At 38.1% G+C, this 21526-nt stretch overlaps 1 protein-coding gene across 1 annotated transcript in view; it reads left to right on the top strand.

Moving 5' to 3' along the window:
* The window catches only part of RSF1 (remodeling and spacing factor 1), a 144712-nt gene that overhangs the window by 37520 nt on the left and 85666 nt on the right, over window positions 1-21526 (top strand). The window contains exon 2 of the mRNA XM_068977665.1: window positions 16906-16997. Coding sequence (XP_068833766.1) covers window positions 16906-16997 — 92 coding nt within the window. The remainder of the gene's footprint in view (window positions 1-16905; window positions 16998-21526) is intronic.

Below are 21526 nucleotides of genomic sequence, written 5' to 3'. Positions count from 1 at the left end.
AAGCTATGACCAACCTAGAGAGCATATTAAAAAGCAGAGACATGACTTTGCTGACAAAGGTCCGTCTAGTCAAAGCTATGGTTTTTCCAGTAGTCATGCATGGATGTGAGAAGGCTAATGGCTGAAGAATTGATGCTTTTGAACTGTGGTGTTGGAGAAGACTCTTGAGTGTCCCTTGGACTGCAGTGAGATCAAACCAGTCAATTGTAAAGGAAATCAGTCCTGTATTTTCATTGGAAGGACTGATGCTGAAGCTGAAGCTCCAAATCTTTGGCCACCTGATGTGAAGAACTGACTCACTGGAAAAGACCTTGTTGCTGGGCAAGATTGAAGGCAGGAGGAAAAGGGGATGACAGAGGATGACATGATTGGATGGCATCACCAACTCGATGGACATGAGTTTGATCAAGCTGTGGGAGTTGGTGATGGACAGAAAAGTCTGTGTGTTGCAGTCCATGGGATGGCAAAGAATCAGACACCACTAAGCGACTGAACTGTAACTGTAACTATAAGGGACCCAGTCTTAGTAAAGCGTTCACTCTAGGAACTTTTTTTCTTTTTAAAGTGTAGAAATTAAGTCAACAGTTATTGTACTTTCATTCAGTTAGATTAGATTTTGTGCACATAAGAACTAAATACTGAGATAATGATAATTCTATACCAGCAGTGAAGAGTAAGAGGTGAGGATGTTAGTTTTTCAGCATAGTTGAACAGTCTCAGTGGAACACTTTCAGAAACATATTTAATATCTCAGCAATCCTGAACCTATAGGAAGGAAGGATTCTTTAAACTGAGATATCTGTATGTCTTTTGGGTTGTTTCTAAACTCTTTGAACATACTTACATAAATTTTTATGTTTACATTTTTTAGGATGTCCATAGCTTTCATTCAAAATTAAGAGGTTGTCTTGTGTTGGATTTCTCTGGCAGCAGACAAAAATGTGAGTGCATATAGTTTATTTGAAAATTGATGCCAGGAAACATCAGTGGGGAGAGTAGTGGAGTGATCCTGGGAAAGGGGGAAAAAAGCCAATATGGAATGTGTTTTTAAGTAAGTTTCTTTATCGGCAACTGGGACTAAATTTTTCTGTTGAGGTAAAAGACAGTGTAGATCATATCTCAGATTGATTCCAGCAGAGGAGTTAAGGAGCTTCTGCCAGTTACTTGTTTAGGGATGCTCTCAAGAGCACTTAACCTCCCCGCCATGTAGTCAGAGAGAAACTCATGTAAAGACTTGCACAAGCTTGCAGGTTGGCCTGTACTGGAACCATGTAAGTGGTGAGGGGTTCAAGGTGTGGTGCTGCCAGCATCTGCTACAGAGGTAACAATAAAATACAATTTTATTTCTTGGTTAATTGAAGATTTTTTTAAAGATTAAAAAAACCTATTAATTCTTTAATTCACAGAATTTCCAGTTTTTCAGTGGTAAGATTATTATGCTTATTTTTAAATAGTCCTTATCCCTTAGAGATATACAGTGATATTTGTGGATGAAATCGTACCTGGAATTTGCTTTAAAATAACACATTGGGGTGAATCATGGTTGTCTGAATGGTTAAGTAACCCATGTAAGACTGTCAGAAAACATGCCCTGTTGTCTTTTTCCTTTAATTGTAACTATCAAGTGTCAATAAGAATGGATCAGCGCCTTAGGAAATCTTTAGGCAGAACCTGTTTTTTATGGGTTGTGTTTTGCTGGTGTTTCAGTGGAACGTACTTAAATCACCAGCATTTTATTTAGACAACCTGGTTTAGTTATAAATAATTTTTAGTAGTCAGCTGGCTGGCTCCCAAATAAGGTGTCAGCATTTGCTTTAAATAAGACATGATCACCATCTGGTGGTGAATAACAGTAACTTTGGTTTGTATATTGCTTTATGGCTTATAAAGTGTTTTCATATACATCTTCTCATTTATTGAAATAATTGTAGAAGTTACAGTGAATTCAGTTTGTTATACTTTCTGTCAAGATTTATCAACCTGTGAGATGATATAGAACCTGTAAGATGACATAGTATGTTACTTATATAGTTACTTCTGCTTTTTGAATGAATGTTGACTGAAAGAAAAGTATAAATTGATCACTTGTTAGGTAGGAATGAAGATAACATAAATTTCATAATGGAATAGAATTCTTTTAAGTTCATATCTGCAGAACTGTCTTTAAAAGAAACATCCAACTGATTTCCTAACACCGAAAATCATGGTATTGAATCATAAAGGCATCTTTTAGTGTGTATTTAAGTTTTTAAATTCTATGAAACATACATGATGTGGAAAGAAATTTGGTACTCTGTAGAGGTCTGGTGTTAGAAAATCACTATATATAGGTATTTATTTAGTTAAATAAATAAAGACTATATGACATCAAAGAGTCTGCCTTTATTTTCTTTCTCTTCTTTTCCTGTTTATGCTTAGTTCTTAGTCTCTCTGAATTATCAAACTTTGAGACACATGAAAACAATTTTTTAGCTAGTGTGCTTGATTTTTTGCTTTATTTATAATAAATATTAAAACTGTAATGTAATTTTCCCCATTATTTTGTTTAACATTATAGATAACAATCAGTTCTTGTCGGTTAGCAAAGCAATTTACAACTTGGCTTTGGTTTCAGTGGATACTACCTATTTTGCAGGTTGAGCATTGTCTGAAGGTTGTGTTTTTCATTTTAAGTAACAATGCTTGCTTTTGAATTCTAAAGCACAGTGTTTCTCAACCTTTTTTCCTATGATCACGTTTCTAAAGAGAAAAGTTTAAAATTAGTTTCTCCCTAGCAAGAGAAATTAAATGCTAAGGAGTAGGATTTTGTCTCATAGGGTTAAGTTGTGGAGAACCATAAACCATTATCTGAGATTTTTTACCCTCCTCCAGGACCAGTTTTTGCCCCCTTGGTTGCAGTATTGCTCCCATTGAGAATATAAACTGTAGTGAACTTTGCTTTTTATAATTGTAAATTTTCCAAAAAGCAATTTGAAAGTGAAGTGATTGTTTCAGAAGTTTTTGTTCGTTTTAAATAAATTCTTATTCATTTGTTTTTGGCAGCCCTGTGTCCTCCTTGCTTTTCTCAGGCTTTCTGTACTTAAAGTGAGCTGGGGCTACTCTTCATTGCAGTACATGGGCTTCTGATTACAGTGGCTTCTTTAGTTGCGGAGCACAGGCTCTAGTGTGTGGGGTTCATAGTTGTAGTGTGCAGGCTCAGCAGTTATGATTCACTGGCGCTGGTGCGAGCTGGCTTTAGTAGTTGAGGCACTGGGGCTCGGTAGTTGCAGCACATGGGCTTAGTTGTTCTGTGGCGTGTGGAATCTTCCTGGACCAGGGATTGAACTCATATCCCTTGCATTGGCAGGTGGATTCCTATCCACTGCACCACCATGGGAAGTCCTCAAAAGTTCTAACTGTAAAAATGGATAGGAAAGTAGCAACAGCAGTCTTGGGTGCACAACATTGTGAATGTAATTAATGGCACTGAAACGTACACTTAAAATGGTTAAGATAATAATTTTATGTTGTTTGTATTAAACATTGATCATATAAACACCCCAAGAACCATTGATTTTTGTGCACTTTAAAAGGATGAACTTTATGGTGTATAAATTACATCTCAGTTCAGTTCAGTCGCTCAGTGTCCAACTCTTTGAGACCCCATGAACTGCAGCACGCCAGGCCTCCCTGTCCATCACCAACTCCTGGAGTTCACGCAGAGTCATGTCCATTGAGTCAGTGATGCCATCCAACAATCTCATCCTCTCTTGTCCCCTTCTCCTCCTGCCCTCAATCTTTCCCAGCATGAGGGTCTTTTCAAATGAGTCAGCTCTTCACATCAGGTGGCCAAAGTATTGGAGTTTCAGCTTCAGCATCAGTCCTTCCAATGAACACCAGGGACTGATCTCCTTTAGGATGGACTGGTTGGATCTCCTTGCAGTCCAAGGGACTCTCAAGAGTCTTCTCCAACATCACAGTTCAAAAGCATCAATTCTTCAGCGCTCAGCTTTCTTCACAGTCCAACTCTCACATCCATACATGACCACTGGAAAAACCATAGCCTTGACTGCTGCTGCTGCTCAGTCACTTCAGTCGTGTCCGACTGTGTGTGACCCGATAGACAGCAGCCCACCAGGCTCCCCCGTCCCTGGGATTCTCCAGGCAAGAACACTGGAGTGGGTTGCCATTTCTTTCTCCAGTGCATGAAAGTGAAAACACTAGACGGACCTTAGTTGGCAAAGTAATGTCTCTGCTTTTTAATATGCTATCTAGGTTGGTCATAGCTTTCTTTTCAAGGAGAAAGCGTCTTTTAATTTCATGGCTGCAGTCACCATTTGCAGTGATTTTTGGAGCCCCCCAAAATAAAGTCAGCCACTGTTTCCACTGTTTCCCCATCTGTTTGCCATAAAGTGATGGGACTGGATGCCATGATTTTAGTTTTCTGAATGTTGAGCTCTAAGTCAACCTTTTCACTCTCTTTCACTTTCATCAAGAGGCTCTTTAGTTCTTCTTCACTTTCTGCCATGACGGTGGTGTCATCTGCACATCTGAGGTTATTGATATTTCTCCCAGCAATCTTGATTCCAGCTTATGCTTCTTCCAGCCCAGTGTTTCTCATGATGTACTCTGCATGGAAGTTAAATAAGCAGGGTGACAATATACAGCCTTGACGTACTCCTTTTCCTATTTGGAACCAGTCTGTTGTTCCATGTCCACTTCTAACTGTTGCTTCCTGACCTGCATATAGGTTTCCCATCTCTTGAAGAATTTTTCACAGTTTCTTGTGATCCACACAGTCAAAGGCTTTGGCATAGTCAGTAAAGCAGAAATAGATGTTTTTCTGGAATTCTCTTGCTTTTTCCATGATCCAGAGGATGTTGGCAATTTGATCTCTGGTTCCTCTGCCTTTTCTAAAATCAGCTTGAACATCTGGAAGTTCACGATTCTGTTGAAAAATGGAAGAGTGGATAAGGAGGAGTAGTAATAGTCTTTCTGTTGTCACAGCAACCTTTTAGCTGGATTATATTTTAGAAATGTGTGATGCCTCAGAGTGCATAGGCAGGAGCAATCCAAGATAAGAACCCAGATACTGAGCTGTGCAGAAAGGTGCTTGATTCATAACTTAGATCTTCTGAACCATTCTTCCATCTGGTTGATAAAACGTCACAGTGAGGCTTGGATTAGAAGGCCAGAGGTCTGGGATCTTCCTTTTGCTCTCTTTGATCTTGGGCAATTACTATCACATCTTAGTTGCTAAGTTTTCTAGTTTATCAGAGAGTGTACTTTCAGTTCAAAAATGCTAAATCCTTGAGTACTGCTGTGTTATTCTAAGGCAAATAAATGCCTACCTCAATACTTAGATTTGGACATTGAATATTAGAGCTGTAAGTCTTTAGTTTACCTGGTACAACTCTATTTAAGTACAGTGTGAACTTCCCTGGTGGCTCAGACAGTAAAGAATCTGCCCACAATGTGGGAGACCCTGATTCTATCGCTGGGTTGGGAAGATCCTCTGGAGAAGAGAATGGCAACCCACTCCAGTATTCCTGTCTGGAGAATCACATGAACAGAGGAGCCTGGTGGAGTGCAGTCCATGGGGTCACAAAGAGTCGGACATAACTAAACGACTCTTTCTTCTGAACATTTGAAATGTTGAAGATGATGAGAAATAAGACATGGTGGTACATATAAACTTATTTGACTTTATTGTTAAATGTCTGTATGTATATGTTGCCTTTCTAAATCGTGACCAATCAAACAAAAGGTTGTCGTTACTGCTTTTGAAAATAAACAGATCAATAGGAATTACATAAAAGACAGATAAATAATAGTCACTTTCTCAGATTAATATTGGTGAGGGTGCTTGTTAGAAATTTTGAAATTTTCTAGATTTTTCAGTTTTCCTTGATGGTACTTGTCTACATCTTTTCTACTACCACCTTAGCCCATGCCATCATTGTGTTTTTTGTTTGTTTATCTGTTCCAGTTGCCGCACACAGAATCTTTGATCTTACTTGTGGCATGTGGTATTTAGTTCCCTGACCAGGGATCAAACCAGGTCCTCTGCCTTGGGAGCATGGAGTCTTACCTATCTCTTGCCTGGAGTATGGCACTAGCTTCCTAATTCGTAGTATCCCTCTTCTCACCCCCCAGCTCTGTTTCTTTCCTCAGAACAATCAAAGTAATCTCCATAGCCCCTGTATCTTCTTAAATATAAAATATAAAACTTACACAAAATTAAAAGGTTGTATAATGCAGTTTCACATGCTCATCACCAAGGCTCAGTGAAATTTTGTAATTTTGTGTCATCTGTAACTCTGTCCTCTGTTGTCTAGGTTATTATGAAGCAGATCCTAGACACAGAAAAATCTTCTAAAAGCTTACATCAGAGGTGTTGCCTCGTGGTTCGGTGCCTAAGACTCCCAATGCAGGGGGCCCAGGATCAATCCTTGGTTAGGGAGCTAGATCCCACTTGCTGCAACTAAGACCCGGTGGAGCCAAATAAATATTTAAAAAGCCAGAAAACTTAGAAGAGGAAGCTTTTCTAAATCTCTCCCTTGATGTCTCATTACACTCAAAATCAAAACTCTACATGGCTCCCAAGGCTTTTTGAGATAATGACCTTTGCTTACTTCTTTAGTGACATCGTTCACCGTTTTCTCTTTCCTACCACACTGCATGGGTTTTAGTTGCCACAGAACGTCTCTACAGGCATTTCCATGTGCCTGGCACATTCTTCCCTTCCTTGGCTTAATTGGCTGCTGCTTTGTGGTATTTTCTTAATTACACAGCTTTTCACAGATGGTTTTATCCTATGTAAAAATGTTTTCCTAAAATGCTGGCAGTTAGTGCATTTAGGTGAAGGATGTATTAGTCTTTCAAATTTTTACTAGATTTAAAATTATTGCAAGAAAAAATATTGAAGGAAAATTCCTCCTCCTTCTTGACTACTTTGATATCAGTTTCTCTTAAAATTTGTTTTGAGTCTTTCTCACCTTTCTTCCCTACCTATCCTTTCCTTCCTCCTGTGATTATTTAATTGATTAGAGAGAAAAGGGAAATAGTATTATTTGATGAGAGAGTTGGAGGCATATGTTATTGGAAGCCATTGCCTTAAGTACCTTAGACTCCCTCGGCAAGGATGCTGTTTGTTAAGTGTATATAAGGAAAGAGTAACCCTTTAAAGATGGCCTGATGTGAGGGTGGCTCGCTTCATCTTACCTGGAGGCCTTTCCTCTCCCTGAACATCTACCTTCTTTAGAAAGAAATGCTGGATGCTGGTTATCAGACCTCCAGCCATGCTGATGTTTGCAGTAGTAGGTACACTGACTGCTTTTTCATCACTGACTTGATGGACATGAGTTTGAGTAAGCTCCAGGAGTTGGTGATGGTCAGGGAAGCCTGGCGTGGTGCAGTCCATGGGGTTGCAAAGAGTCGGACATGACTGAGCGACTGAACTGACTGACTGACTACTTTGTAGCAGAGATGTTTTCACAGTTTTGATTCTGGAATAATCTGAGCCATGTTTGGTGGTGTGTATCTACCTATATTGAATCAGTGGTATGATTTTCAATGAAACCTAAAACGTAAATGGAGCATTAGATACCCCTTGGTTTGTCTGCCTATGTAACAACTATTCTTGGATTTTTTTCCCATTATGGTAATCACTTAGAGATTTATATTATCTGGCATCTTGCATCTCTAAACTGTAGCTTTTCAGATAGTGACTTGAGTTACAGTTCAGAGTCTTGAGCCATTAGTGTTTTTTTTTTTTTTTTAATCTTTAGAAAACTTCTAGGGCAATTGATTAAATGAACTTTTGAAGATAGATATATAAAAACATAATAGTTATTTCGAGGATCAAGTGGACTGTGGGACCAGTGTCATTATGTCTAAAACTGTGCTCCCCCACCAGAGTTTATAGAAACTGGCATTAAGTAAAAGCTTTTTGTAAGCTGATACTTAAATCCCTGTATCTGAAATCAATGTCCTTTTATCAGTGGCCTACATAAAATCAACTGTTTTGTGACTCCGAGTGTGTCTCTGTTTATAAGCATAGAGGATGTTTAAGTAAAATATGTCATTGAGAAATGAGAATAATTGTGTCATTTAGTTATTAAGAGCAGCTGTAAATTTCTACCATTAAAAAAGCAGAATTGTAAATAATAAAACTAGAAATACAGAAGCAGCAGCATTCATAAGGCTTCTTGCTGGAAGGGTGCTTAGAAAAATGTCAGCTATAGAATGTCTTTGGGGAGTGGATCAGTAATATGTTCTGGGATTCTGCCACTTACTGCTGCTTCCATACCTGCATCATTTGGCAGACCCTCCATGAATTCACACATTGCCTGACCTTTTCTTTTGCTTCAGAATCTTTCACCTTCCTGAGGCCTTGTGAAAGAAACGGGTCCATTAAAGGTTATATATCAGCTCTATCATGTGAAAAGGCGGAGAATTAGTTCAATTGGGACAAAATTTGTAGTTTACAGAATGACTTGAATCTGGTTAATAGATAATTCTTAGAAGTTAATAATTCCTAATGTTCCCAAAATTAAGTTATTAAGAAATGTTCTAGGCTTTAAATAAGTGAATTTACAGATTGTCAGAGTGTGTGTTAAGAGAATGATCGTATGTTTAAAAAAATATGATTGATAACTTACAGCTGTACCAAACTATAGTCACTTGCCTCATGTGACTATTTAAATTAATTTTAAAAATCACTAAAATTAAGTTCCTTTTATTAGCCACATATCAAGTACTAAATAGGCACATGCAGCTAATGACTACTGTTTTGGAAAGTGCAGATATTGACAGCATTGTTTAAGAGAATGTGAAGTATGGGAATTGTAATATTTTCAATTTAACTATTATACTGGTTAATTTTTCTGTTGAAATTCTTGTCTGTTTCTTATCAATAGACAAAATATTAAGAGCTACAGGTGTCCATTCGGTGATTCAGTTCAGTTCAGCCGCTCAGTCGTGTCCGACTCTTTGCGACCCCGTGAATTGTGGCACGCCAGGCCTCCCTGTCGATCACCATCTCCCTGAGTTCACTCAGACTCATGTCCATCGAGTCAGTGATGCCATCCAGCCAGCTCATCCTCTGTCATCCCCTTCTCCTCCTGCCCCCAATCCCTCCCAGCATCAGAGTCTTTTCCAATGAGTCAACTCTTCACATGAGGTGGCCAAAGTACTGGAGTTTCAGCTTTAGCATCATTCCTTCCAAAGAAATCCCAGGGTTGATCTCCTTCACAATGGACTGGTTGGATCTCCTTACAGTCCAAGGGACTCTCAAGAGTTTTCTCCAACACCACAGTTCAAAAGCATCAATTCTTTGGCGCTCAGCCTTCTTCACAGTCCAGCTCTCACATCCATACACGACCACAGGAGAAACCATAGCCTTGACTAGACAGACCTTAGTTGGCAAAGTAATGTCTCTGCTTTTTAATATACTATCTAGGTTGGTCATAATCAGTTATGTTTGCAATAAAAAGTATAAGTAAATTGGATGTTAGATAGACTTACTGTGATGACCATTTTGCAGTAATTTTTAATATCAAGTCTTTATGTTATATACCTGAAACTAAATATAATGTTATATGTCAGCTGTATCACCACAAAAAAATAAGTAGATTGTTAGTAAATTATGGGGTTTTATAATTATAAATTTTATAATTATAAATTACAATTTATAAATTTTAATTTTAAATATGCTTGCTCTGTGTGATCCAGTGCAGTAGCACTAGTTGTATGTGACTCCTGAGCACTTGAAATGTGGCTGGTGTGAACTGAGATGTGCTGTAAGGATAAAATGATAATGTTTTGAATACTGAGTATCCCCCAAAAGTGTACAGTGAACGAAGACAGTCAAAAGTTACAAACTTAACAGTTACAGAATAAGTGTGTTATGGGAAGGTAATATACAGCATAGTGACTGCAGTTAATAATGCTGTACTGCATATTTGAAAGTTGCTAAGCAAGTAGAAACCACAGTCACAGAAAACCAACCAATCTGATCACGTGGACTACAGACTTGTCTAACTTAATGAAACTGTGAGCTTTGCTGTGTAGGGCCACCCAAGATGGACAGATCGTGGTGGAGTGTTCTGACAAAAAGTGGTCTGCTGGAGAAGAGAATGGCAAATCACTTCAGTATTCTTGCCTGGAGAACCCCATGAAAGTATGAAAAGGCAAAAAGATAGGACACTGAACGGAGAAATCCCCAGGTTGGTAGGTGCCCAACATGCTACTGGAGATCAGTAGAGAAATTACTGCAGAAAGAATGAAGAGACAGACCCAAAGGAAAAACAACACCCAGCTGTGGATGTGAATGGTAACGGAAGTAAAGTCCAATGCTGTAAAGAGCAATATTGCATTGGAACCTGGAATTAGGTCCATGAATCAAGGTAAACTGGAAGTGGTCAAACAGGAGATGGCAAGAGTGAACATCGACATTTTAGGAATCAGTGAACTAAAATGGACCAGAATGGCAGCATTTATTTCAGATGACTGTTTTCTACTACTGTGGGCAAGATTCCTTTAGAAGAGATGAAGTAGCCATCATAGTCAACAAAAGAGTCTGAAATGCAGTACTTGGGTGCAGTCTCAAAAAGAACAGAATGATCTCTATTCGTTTCCAAGCAGACCATTCAATATCACCGTAATCCAGGTTATGCCCAACCAATAATGCTGAAGAAGCTGAAATTGAACGGTTCTATGAAGACCTACAAGACCTTCTAGAATTAACACCCCAAAAGATATCCTTTTCATTATAGGGAGCTGAAATGCAAAAGTACGAAGTCAAGAAATACCTGGAGTAACAGGCAAATTTGGCCTTGGAATATAGAATGAAGCAGATCAAAGGTTAACAGAGTTTTGCCAAGAGAACACATTGGTTACAGCAAACAATTCTCTTCCAGCAACACAAGAGAAGACTCTACACATGGATATCATCAGATGGTCAATAGCAAAATCAGACTGATTATATTCTTTGCAGCCAAAGATGGAGAAACTCTATGCAGTCAGCAAAAACAAAACCAGGAGCTGACTGTGGCTCAGATCATGAGCTCCTTATTGCCAAGTGAAAGTGAAGTCGCTCAGTCATGTCCAACTCTTTGCGACCCCATGGACGGTAGCCTACCAGGCTCCTCTGTCCATGGGATTTTCCAGGCAGTAGTACTGGAGTGGATTGCTATTTCCTTCTCCAGGGGATCTTCCCTACCCAGGTATTGAACCCAGGTCTCCCGCATTGTAGACAGATGCTTTACCATCTGAGTCACCAGGGAAGTTCTTATTGTCAAATTAAGGCTTAAATTGAAGAAAGTAAGGAAAGCCACTAGACCATTCAGGTGTGACCTAAATCTAATTCCTTACAATTATACAGTGGAAGTGACAAATAGATTAAGGGATTAGATCTGATAGACAGAGTGCCTGAAGAACTATGGATGGAGGTTCGTGACATTGTACAGAAGACAGGGATACAGACCATCCCCAAGAAAAAGAAATGCCAGAAGGCAAAATGGTTGTCTGAGGAGGCCTTACAAATAGCTATGAAAAGAAGAGAAGTGAAAGGCAAAGGAAAAGAGGAATGATATACCCATTTGAATGCAGAATTCCAAAGAATAGTAAGGAGAGATAATAAAGCCTTCCTCAGTGATCAGTGCAAAGAAATAGAGGAAACAATAGAATGGGAAAGATTAGAGATCTCTTCAAGAAAATTAGAGATACCAAAATTATGCCTATCTTTGCATATTTTCATGCAAAGATGGGGACAATAAAGGACAGAAATGGTATGGACCTAACAGAAGCAGAAGATATTTAGAAGTGGCAAGAATACACAGGAGAACTGTACAAAAAGATCTTCATGACCAAGATAACCATGATGGTATGATCACTCACCTAGAGCCAGACATCCTGGAATGTGAAGTCAAGTGGGCCTTTAGGAAGTGTCACTACGAACAAAGCTAGTGGAGGTGATGGAATTCCAGTTGAGCTATTTCAAATCCTAAAAGATAGTGCTGTTAAAGTGCTGTATTCGATATGCCAGCAAATGTGGAAAACTCAGCAGTGGCCACAGGACTGGAAAAGGTCAGTTTTATGCTAATCCCAAAGAAATGCAATGCCAAAGAATGCTCAAACTACCCCACAATTGCACTCATCTCACCTGCTAGCAAAGTGATGCTCAAAATTCTCCAAGCCAGGCTTCAGAAGTACGTGAACCATGAACTTCCAGATGTCCAAGCTAGATTTAGAAAAGGCAGTGGAACCAGAGATCAAATTGCCAACATCTGTTGGATCATCAAAAAAGCATGAGAGCTTCAGAAAAATAATCTATTTCTTCTATATTGACTATGCCAAGATCATGACATCTTGTCCCATCACTTCATGGCAAATAGATGGGGAAACAATGGAAACAGTGACAGACTTTATTTTTTGGGGCTCCAGAATCACTGCACATGGTGACTGCAGCCATGAAATTAAAAGATGCTTGCTCCTTGGAAGAAAAGTTATGACCAACCTAGACAGCATATTAAAAGGCAGAGACAATACTTTGCCAACAAAGGTCTTCTGTCTAGTCAAAGCTATGTTTTGCTGGTAGTCATGTATGGATGTGAGATTTGGACTATAAAGAAAGCTAAGCGCCGAAGAATTGATGCTTTTGAACTGTGGTGTTGGGAAGATTCTTGAGAATCCCTTGGACTGCAACGAGATCCAACCAGTCCATCCTAAAGGAGATCAGTCCTGAATATTCATTGGAAGGATTGATGCTGAAGCTGAAACTCCAGTACTTTGGCCACCTGATGTGAGGAACTGACTCATTTGAAAAGACCCTGATGCTGGGAAAGATTGAAGGTAGGAGGAGAAAGGGACAGCACAGCATGACATGTTTGCATGTCATCACCGACTCAATGGACATGAGTCTGAGTAAGCTTCGGGAGTTGGTGATGGACAGGGAGGCCTGGTGTGCTGCAGTCCCTGTAGTCACATAGATTCGGACAGGACTGAGTGACCGAACTGAACTGAACTGAAGCAAGTAGATCTTAAAGCTCTCATAAGGGCTTCCGTGATGATCCTGTAGTTAAGAATCCTCCTGCCAATGCAGGAGACACAGGTTTGACCCCTGATCTGAGAAGTATCCATATGCCACGAGGCAGCTAAGCCCATGTACCACAACTCCTGAAGCCCTTAAGCTCTGGAGCCGGTGCTCTGTTACAAGAGAAGCCACTGCCATGAGAATCCCATGCACTGCAACTAGAGAAAGTCCACATGCAGCAATGAAGACCCAGCTCAGCCAATAAATAAATAAAGAATTTTTTAAAGTTCTCATAACAAAAAAAATTGTAACTGTGTATGGTGTTGAGTGTTAACTAGACTTACCGTGGTGATCATTTTGCAGTGTAACAAATATTAAATTATTATGTTGTATATCTGAAAGTAATATTATATCATAAGTCAATTATACTCAATTAAAAAATAAGTAGGTAAAATGTCAAGTAAAAATGTGAAATTTTAAATGACAATAGTATGTTGAAATAACGAGTTATATAGTGTTAAATTTTATAATTTAACATAAAATATAAAATTAATTTTGACCTATTTTAACTTTTATGAATAAACTACTGGAAATTCTGAAATTTTGTGACTCATTTTGTATTTCTATTGGATAATGCTGTGAAAGAGCCAATGCTTTAATAAGGAAGGCAAGTAATATACAATCTATTTTATGTGCCTATATCAAGAATGAATATATTTGCAATGTGAAATGAAATCATATTTATATGTTTATGTTTGTCCTTTTGGATTTTTAAAAATAAGATTTATTTTGACTTCTTTACAAATTAAATTATGGGTACCAATTGTATTAAAAAATTTTTGTGATTTCATTTGTCTGTGATATGCAAGATACGCATAGAACATGAGTGCAGAGCTTTTATTCAACTGATAAATGAGTGATGAAGATAATACGAATACCATAGGCTTTCCAAGGACAAAAATGTTGCCAGAATCATTGTAACGGTATCACAGAGACTTTAGGAACTTTTATTGACCAGACAGTAAAAGATAAATATGATACAAGTGGGAGAAAACAGTAAAGTGGAGCGCTTGAATAAAGTCAGGACGGGTTGTGTACTGAGTAAGCTTAGTGGTACTGAACAGGCCAGAATGATCTGAATCAAGGATTTCAGTGCGGAAGTAAGACAGAAAGATTGGAGAATTATGTTGAAACTGAATATTGGGACTCTGAAGCCTCGGTGAGAAATCTAAATGAGTTTATTAGGGGCTATCAGAGATATTTATGAACTGAGAAGTGGCATGAAAGCAGTACTTTCTCTTTTTTTCTGTAGATTGGTTTGGATACAGGCGAGTATCCATACCTGTTTTTCTGAAGTGAGAAGGTGCAATATCCTGGAGAAATTGGGGGAAATAGGGAGCAGGTTTGAGATGTAGAAAGGTACCACTATGTTTGGGTAAAAGGAAAACGGAGAAATTGAAACTGACCTTGGATCCCCAAATATCATGACAGAAATGAAAATAAAGGTGTTTTAGCTTTGTATGATGTGTTGTGTTTTTAAAACTTTAAGATGGCCAGTTCAACCCTTTATTACCGATGAGGAATTTGAGAGTCATTGTTTAAAGAACTTGGCCAGGGTCATGGTCTCATCTTAAGTAGTGGAGCCAGGTCTTTTTCTTCCTGATCTATTGTCATTGGCATGTACTCAGTTGCCTAAGTCAGTGCTTCAGTTTTTCTGGACTCTTGCACTTTGTGCAGTCAATCCCTAAGTTTTGTTATTTCTTTCCTAAATATATCTCAAATCTCCCCCACTTCTCTTGGCACCACTTCTGCCTTAGTTCAGGTTTCTTCCATCTTTCTGGATTGATATTTTCCTGAATTTATATTTAGTCTCTACCCTGCATACCACCTCCTAAAGGAAATAAGCAAATAAAAGCAATCTGTTTTCCTGCAGTTCAGTTTTTGAGAGCTTTCTAAATTATAGAGCATTCTGTTGTATCTTTTGAATAAAAGGTAAACTTTATAGCCTGGCCTTATAAGGTTCTACATGATCATGCCCTTTACGTGGGTGCTTCCAGTTCCATGCTCACTTTGTTTTTCAGCCTTTTATGTCTTGTTACTTCGGTAAGCAATGTCCTTGCCCCTTTTTCTCCACTATACCCTCAATCCCATACATTCTGGTCTTAAACGTGTTGTCGCTCAGTCGTGTCCGACTCTTTGTGACCCCATGGACTGTAGCCGACCAGGCTCCTCCATCCATGGGATTTTCCAGACAAGAGTACTGGAGTGGGGTGCCATTGCCTTCTCCAGGGGATCCTTGGCTTAGTTTAATTGTCAGTTTACTTGTCTTTAGTCATCCCTCCATGCTTCTCCGTTTTTATACTTCAGAGTGAGTCATTTCAAGTTAGAAGTGACTTTAGTGGAGAGTAAAGAGTCTGAAAGAATAACTGAAAAAAAAAATTAGTCACCTTCCAACCTGTACTTCAGAGCCCTTGTATACTGCAAGGTGTTACGTGTTTCACAGAAAAAGATTCCATGAGCAAATGTATTAGAGAATGCTGCAGACTATATCCAAGATAGGAATATAGGACTGTGTATGTAAGACTATAATCAGTAAAAGCTTCAGGAAGTTCTGTAGTAAAAATAAGTATATATTTTTTTGATACAGCATTTTCCTAATATATTTGATTATGGAAACTTTTTAGATAGAATAAATGTAATTTCTCCTAGGTTACTAGCAGTATTTGGGAAATGCTAAATGTATGTGTCTTTTATTTCCCTCAGGTCTAATTAATACATCTATACCACATAATCAGGATCATGCCCAGAGGATATTTGGAGGAACTCTGGTTGTTTACATAGTTGAAAGAGAAAACTTTAGGGAAGATACAGCTATCTTCAAATATTTGAAGGTTCCACTAAAAGAGGAGTTGAAAATATTTTCTTTGAAACTAGAGAATAAGAGCAAGAACCAGAGGGAGGAAGATGTAGGTAGGCAGAGGTTTTACTTTGTATAAGGTGAAGTTTCTAATAATTAGAATTTTCTAAGGTTAAATAAATGTTCTGTCCCTAAAGCTTGTCAAGCAAAGATTTATAGGGATGCTCTAGAGGAGTTTAGCACATTAGGTAAGGAATAGATCAGAAGGGTAGTTATCTGCAATAGTTTGAAAACCACTAGGCTCTATTTCTGAGATATCTATGAATCGGAATTTATATTCATTGATCCTTTTCTAATTCTGTGAATCCATGTCTTGGTTTGCAGTCTCAGTCAAGAAACTAAATATGAGAAACATAGTAGAAATTTTAATTGTATGGTTAATTGCTTTTACTTGATTTTTTTAATAGACTTTATTTTTTAGAGCAGTTTTAGAGTCACACAAAGAAATTGAGCACAAAGTATAGAGAGTTCATATATATGCTCTTCCCCTAGGAATATATTAATACAACCTCTCACTGTCCACATTCCACAGTATCTTGGTACATTTGGTAAAATGAATGAACCCTATGTTGATACATTATCACCCAAATGTCTACATTTAGAGTTCACCACCCCCCCTTTTTTTCCCCTATTTTTTTTTGGCTGTGTGCAGCATGTGGGATCTTAGTTCCCTAACCAGGGATCAAGCTGCAGTGGAAGCGTGGTGCCTTAGACCACCAGGGAATTCTAGAGTTCACTCTCAGTTGTTGATGTTTTGAAAGAAAACGTGTATATCCTTGCCCATCTTTAACAAAGTGGTTTTTAGTTGTTTCTTATCCTGGTTTAGTCTTTTCTGATTCAGAGGTCTAAAAGATAACTAGATCAACATCTATTTTGAAAAAATAGTCATCTTTTGAGGAAGTTCTTTTTTTCAATAATCTCATTAAGAAATGTTTTATTTTGCTGATTAACAGTATTTTTTCTTCCTTTTAAGTACCTAAAGAACTGGTGGAGCTCCATTTGAAGTTGATGAGGAAGATTGGCAAATCTGTTACAGCAGACAGATGGGAAAAATACTTGATCAAGGTAAAAATTTTAAATCACCTTCTCTGAAATATTATTCTATCTAGCATAAATTGATGTTATATTTCATAATGTGCTCTGACTTTTAAAATGTTCTTAAAGTTGCAAAGTATGAACCAGAAATCCATATGACTACTTTTGCAGCAACTATGCACTGGTCTAGAGTCCTGAAGATTTTAGAGGTGATACATATCTTTTGTGCCAAACACTGTGCTCAGGACTCTTCATGTTTTCTCTCAGTTGATCCTTAAAATCATCCTAATCAACTTAATTAAAGTATGGACAGGGCCCAATAAAGTTGTCATTTTTCTTTGAGATCACATAGTATGTATAGACAGAGCCAAAATTTGTCTTTTACCTAAAAGTTAAAATGTCTTTTACTTAAAAGGTAATACTGACTCAAAAACTCTTGGGTCAATATGAAAGACTAAGTTATCATTAGACCAAACCTATTGTAAATGAGAACAGTCTGGGTAATCAGAAAACAGTTGCTTTGGGATAAACCCTATTAATGGCAAGGCCATTCAGGAAAAATTGTCTGGAATTGCATCCAAACTTTGAGATCCACACAATTTTTTGTGTGTTGGGGGAGATGGTATGGTATTTGAACTCTTAACATATTAGAATATTAAGATTATATTTTTAGGTGATTGAAAAATTGCAATTTTCTTGTCTAGACAAAAAAATTTGTTTTTGTATACATCTTGTATACAAAACACGAAGCTTTGCGTACATGTGTTGTCATGTCTGCTTTTGCAGGGGGTAGTGTATATATATGGTTGTAGAGTGCTGTGAAAAAAAGAACCATGAAGAGATAAGAGTTGCTTTTTCTTATTATGAAAATCACACTTGCTGTTCCTGGTATCTTTGCTGCATATTGTTTTATGTCACTTAATTTGGACATCACTTCAAATTAAGTGACATAAAACAATAATCATTTTAGTCACCTCAGTGACACTGTGGATTGGGAGTCTGAGGTCACTTTCACTGTACTTTGTTGGCTGAAGCAGTCACAGTTCTCCCAGATTTAGGGAGAGGAAGACCAGACCCTCAACTCTCAGTGAGTGGTAGGAGTGTCTTAACTTTTGAAAAGCCCACTCTGAGATGAATCAATATCTTTTGTACAAGTTTGAAACCCTGAAAAGTTGGCTTAGCATTTCAAAAATTTGGTGCTGTGGGATTTTCTAAAAGCCTTGATTAACTAATATTTAATTATATCTCTGAAACTATATTAAGCTGTGAATAATAAAGGAGTGGATTTTTAGCTATTTAAAGTCTTAAAAAATGCCAGTGGTTGAAGGGAGGTACCAGTGAAGTTGCTGTTTTACCTTTAACAAAGTATTCATTAAGGATTAAGAATCTAGATCTGGACCTTAAAAAGAGATGCTGGAATTTCAGTACAGTAATCTTTTAAAAAGTAATTTTATTTATTGTTTATGCTAGGTCTTTGTTGGGCTTTCTTTGTGGCTCAGCTGGTAAAGAATCTGCCTGCAGTGCAGGAGACCTGAGTTCTATCCCTGGGTTGGGAAGATCCCCTGGAGAAGGGAAAGGCTACCCACTCCAGTATTCTGGCCTGGAGAATTCCATGGACTGTGTAGTCCACGGGGTCGCAAAGAGTTGGACACGACTGAGCAACTTTCACTTTCAGTTCATTGGTCTTCGTTGCTGCTCAGGCTTTTCTCTAGTATAACAAGTGGGGCCTTCTCTCTCATTGCAGTGGTTTCTCTTGTTGCTGAGCACAGGTTCTGGGACCCAGCGGCTTCAGCGGTTGGGGCACGTCTCAGTAGTTGCAGTTTCTGGGCTCTGGAGCACAGGCTCAGAGGTGTGGCTCATGAACTTAGTTGCTCCATGATATGTGGGATCTTCTAGGACCAGCGATTAAACCTGTGTCTCCTTCTTTGGCAGGTGAATTCTTTACCACTGAGCCACCAAGGAAGCCCAGGATAGTCATTTTTTTGTTTGTTTTTTATTTTTTAAAATTAATTTATTATAATTGGAGGCTAATTATAATATTGTGGTGGTTTTTGCCATACATTGGCATGAATCAGCCATGGGTGTACATGGGTCCCCCCCATCCAGAACCCCCCTCCCACCACCCTCCCCATCCCATCCCTCTGGGTTGTTCCACTGCACTGGTTTTGAGTGCCCTGTTCCATGCATTGAACTTGGACTGGTCATCTTATTTCACATGTGGTATTATATGTGTTTCAATGCTATTCTCTCAAATCATCCCACCCTCGCCTTCTCCCACAGAGTCCAAAAGTCTGTTCTTTATATCTCTGTCTCTTTTGCTGTCTCGCATATAGGGTCGTTGTTACCATCTTTCTAAATTCCATATATATGCGTTAATACACTGTATTAGTGTTTTTCTTTCTGACTTACTTTACTCTGTATAATAGGCTCCAGTTTCATCCACCTCATTAGAACTGACTCAAATGTGTTCTTTTTAATAGCTGAGTAATATTCCATTGTGTATATGTACCACAGCTTTCTTATCCATTCGTCTGCTGATGGACATCCAGGTTGCTTCCATGTCCTGGCTATTGTAAACAGTGCTGCGATGAACATTGGGGTACACGTGTCTCTTTCACTTCTGGTTTTTTTAAGGAATCTCCACACTGTTCTCCATAGTGGCTGTACTAGTTACACCACCAGCAGTGTAAGTGGGTTCCCTTTCAGGATAGTCATTTTTAATGTGACATTTTAAAGCAGTGTAGTTGTATCTAAATCTGTCTGTTAAAGTAGATTTGTTTGTTTTTTACACTTTCTAAGAACTGAAGTAGAAATATCTTGTATACTAATCTCAGCTCTGCTGTTAACAAACTTTGGGTCCATGGATAATCTGCTTTTGCCCCCGTTGTATCTTAGTTTCTTCATAAAATGTGAAAATTAGAACAGGATGATTTAAAAATCCTTAAGTTCTAAGATTATAACCACAGATTCTGAGTGTTTTTTAATTGAAGTATATTCACATAACATAAAATTTGCCCTTTGAAATTATATAGTTCAGTTTTTTTAGTATATTCATAAGGTTGTGCAACCATCACCATTATCCAAAACAGAACCTCTTCATTGCCCCAAAAGAAACCCTCATACCCAGCTGCAGTTACTTCCTCCTTCCCTAGTCCTTAGCAACCACCGATCTCTTTTCTGACTCTATGGATTTGCATATTCTGAAAGTTTCATATAAATAGAATTACAACTTGTAGCCTTTGTGTTTGGCTTCTTTCACTTAGCATAATGTTTTTAAGGCTTATCTATGTTGTAGCACGTATCAGAACTTTGTTCCTTTTTGAGCCTGATTAATAGTCTATTATGTGGATAATACTACATTTTATCCATTTATCGGTTTATGGTATTTGACTTGTTTCTGTCTTTCAGCTATTATAAATAGTACTGCTATGAACATTTGTGAACAAGTGTTTTGGTAGATGTGGGTCAGTTTTTTGAGTATTTATCTAAGGGTCAAATTGGTATGTCATATGGTAATTCTTTAACTTTTTGAGAAACTACCAGACTTTCCAAAACAGCTCCAATGGTTTACATTTCCCCTAGGAACCTATAAGGGCTCCATCTTTTCCACATCCCTCCTTACCAATACTTGTTATTAAATGATTGATTTTATTCATCCCAGTGGAGATGAAGTGTTACCTCATTGAGGTTTTGGTTTGCATTTCCCGTAAAGTCTAAATGATGTTGAGCCTTTTTCTCATGTGCTTGTGTATCTTCTTTGGAAAAATGTCTGTTCATATCCTTGTCCATCTTTTAATTGACTGTCTTTGTTTTTGAGTTTTTTAAGTATATACTGCATACTAGACACTTAACAGATTTATGGTTTGCAAATATCTACTCCAATTATGTGTGTTATCTTTTCAGTTTCTATGTAATGTCTTTTGATGCATGGAAGTTTTAATTTAGATTAACTCCAATTTTTTTCTCTTGTGGCTAGTGCTTCAGTGTCATATATAAGAAGTCATTGCCCAACACAGGGTCGTAAAAATCTAATCCTATATTTTGGGAGCTTTTATACTTTTAGCTCTTAAATTTAGATCTAACCCATTTAATTTTTGAATATACTCTTAGATAGGAGTTCAGCTATATTCTTTTGCACATAGATATCTGTTTGTTCTGTTATGATTTGTCAAAAACATTATTTTTTCCCTCACTGGATTGCCTTGACATCCTTGTAGAAAGTCAGTTGACTGTAAGTGTGAGAATTTATTTCTGAAGTCTTCATTCTGTTGACTTTCATGTTGTTATTTATGCTAGTACCATATAGTCTTAGTTACTGTGGTGGCTCAGACAGTAAAGAATCCGCCTGCATTGTGGGAAACCTGGCTTTGATCCCTGGGTTGGGAAGATCCCCAGGAGGAGGGCATGGCAACCCACTCCAGTATTCTTGCCTGGAGAATCCCCATGGACAGAGGAGCCTGGCGAGCTACACTCCATGGGGTCACAAAGAGTTGGACACAACTGAGGGACTAAGCACACAGCATATGGATATGGTAGCTTTGTGGCAAGTATTTAAATTG

This window comes from Capricornis sumatraensis, chromosome 8, assembly GCF_032405125.1.
Source record: "Capricornis sumatraensis isolate serow.1 chromosome 8, serow.2, whole genome shotgun sequence".
Classification (NCBI taxonomy): domain Eukaryota; kingdom Metazoa; phylum Chordata; class Mammalia; order Artiodactyla; family Bovidae; genus Capricornis; species Capricornis sumatraensis.
The sequence above is the reverse complement of the archived record's forward strand: the minus strand, read 5'-3'. Positions and strand labels throughout refer to the sequence as shown.